The sequence below is a fragment of the Echinops telfairi genome, unplaced genomic scaffold (genome assembly GCF_000313985.2).
Source record: "Echinops telfairi isolate 266 unplaced genomic scaffold, ASM31398v2 ScPeMD7_29;HRSCAF=101, whole genome shotgun sequence".
Taxonomy (NCBI): Eukaryota; Metazoa; Chordata; class Mammalia; order Afrosoricida; family Tenrecidae; genus Echinops; species Echinops telfairi.
The window spans coordinates 4,343,050-4,344,500 of record NW_022103926.1 but is presented as its reverse complement, the minus strand read 5'-3'; the positions used below and the strand labels follow the sequence as shown (position 1 = coordinate 4,344,500).

The window sequence follows — 1,451 nt, the reverse complement described above, 5'->3', positions numbered from 1 at the left end:
AAGGGAATATGAAGTGCCAGCAGAGCAGCACTTCACCTCCTTGCTCTTTGCTCCCCCATCCCATGTACCCATTTAGATACACATATACTTACAGGAGCCCCGGTGGCATAGTGGTTACGTGTTGGGCTGTGACTTGTAAGATCAGCAGTTTGAAACCACCAGCCTACTCCTCCGGAGAAAGGGCTTTCTACTCCCATTAACGCTTCACGTCTCAGAAGCTCACAGGGGCAATTCTGCCCTGTCCCACAGTCCTTATGAGTTGACATCAACTTGACAGCAGTGAGTAAGGAGTAAATATACCTATCCGTAGTTACATACGAGATGCAAATGCACGCACAAAGCATGCCCATATCACAAACACACTTACATGTGAGATAACCGCCACGTGCGTACACACATGTAAACGTGCTTATACTGTGTGCATATACATGGCCATACTCCCGTGGACAAAGACTCAGGATGTTTCTTGTTGCATCCCAGGCCAGCAGGCAGGGCAGGGACCCTTTTTCATTGGGGGTGGACTTGAGGTGGTCTTGCGGGGAAAGGGTTTCTTCTTGGGGACCCCGAGTTGACACTCCATCTTCTCAGGGGGAGGCTTCAGGCACCTTGCTGCCCTCACTCACCTCCCCCTCCCTCAGACCTGGGCTTGGATGTGGGCTATGCCACTTCCTGGCCAAACGTTGGGCAGTCTGCCAGCCTGCCTGAGCCTGTCTCCTCTGCTGTTGGATCTGTCAGCTGGGATCATTCGCCTCTCGGAAATAAGGAAGGAGCCGCACACAGCCCTGTGAGGCAGCCCTAGCCTCTGCCCGCAGGAGAGTGGTCACACAAAAAGAAAACATGCTTGTTGCTGAACCTCTTAGCCACAGTGACTCTTGCAGAGTGAGGGTGCCCAGCCCATGCCCTCTGCCTATGAGGACACTTCTAGGGGTGTGTGGAGCCATTTGACAAAAGTGGCATCGCACATCTGCAGCCATCTTGTCGTACAAGGCTCTGTGCCGTGTGATTCTACCTACTTGTTTGTGTAACAGCTCTGTAATATTCTCTTGTGTGGACAGATTGTGAGATATTTGATCAGCCAAGAGGGCTTGCTGTTAACTGCTTTCCTTCCTCCTGTTTCTCTAGGGGCCCCAGTAGGATGAAGCCTTTTAAATATAACCACCCTCAAGGATTCTTCAGCCATCGCTGACCCCTGCTGGGTGGTGCCTTGGTGCTGGGTGGGAGGGGAGTCGGGGGGCAGGGGCGGGGTAGGTTTTATGTGTCTAGCTTATTAAAGTGTCACCTGACCAATTGGCGTTGTCTTGCTGCTCCTTGGGGGAGGGACCAGTTCTTCCAGAGGGCAGGGGGCGCGTGGGCACTGTGTGAACTAAAAGCAGAGGACACAGCTAAAAGCAGAGGACACAGCTATCGGTGTGCTAGTCCCTGGGATTCAGAGACTGCAAGCAAAACCAGAG

General features: G+C 52.7%; 1 protein-coding gene across 1 annotated transcript in view; it reads left to right on the top strand.

Moving 5' to 3' along the window:
• THOC5 (THO complex 5) overlaps window positions 1–1,210 on the top strand; it is a 46,338-nt gene extending 45,128 nt beyond the window's left edge. The window contains 1 exon segment of the mRNA XM_045289546.1: window positions 1,123–1,210. Within this exon segment, the coding sequence (XP_045145481.1) occupies window positions 1,123–1,186 (64 nt within the window). The 3' untranslated portion in view covers window positions 1,187–1,210.
• The last annotated feature ends 241 nt before the right edge of the window (window positions 1,211–1,451 follow it).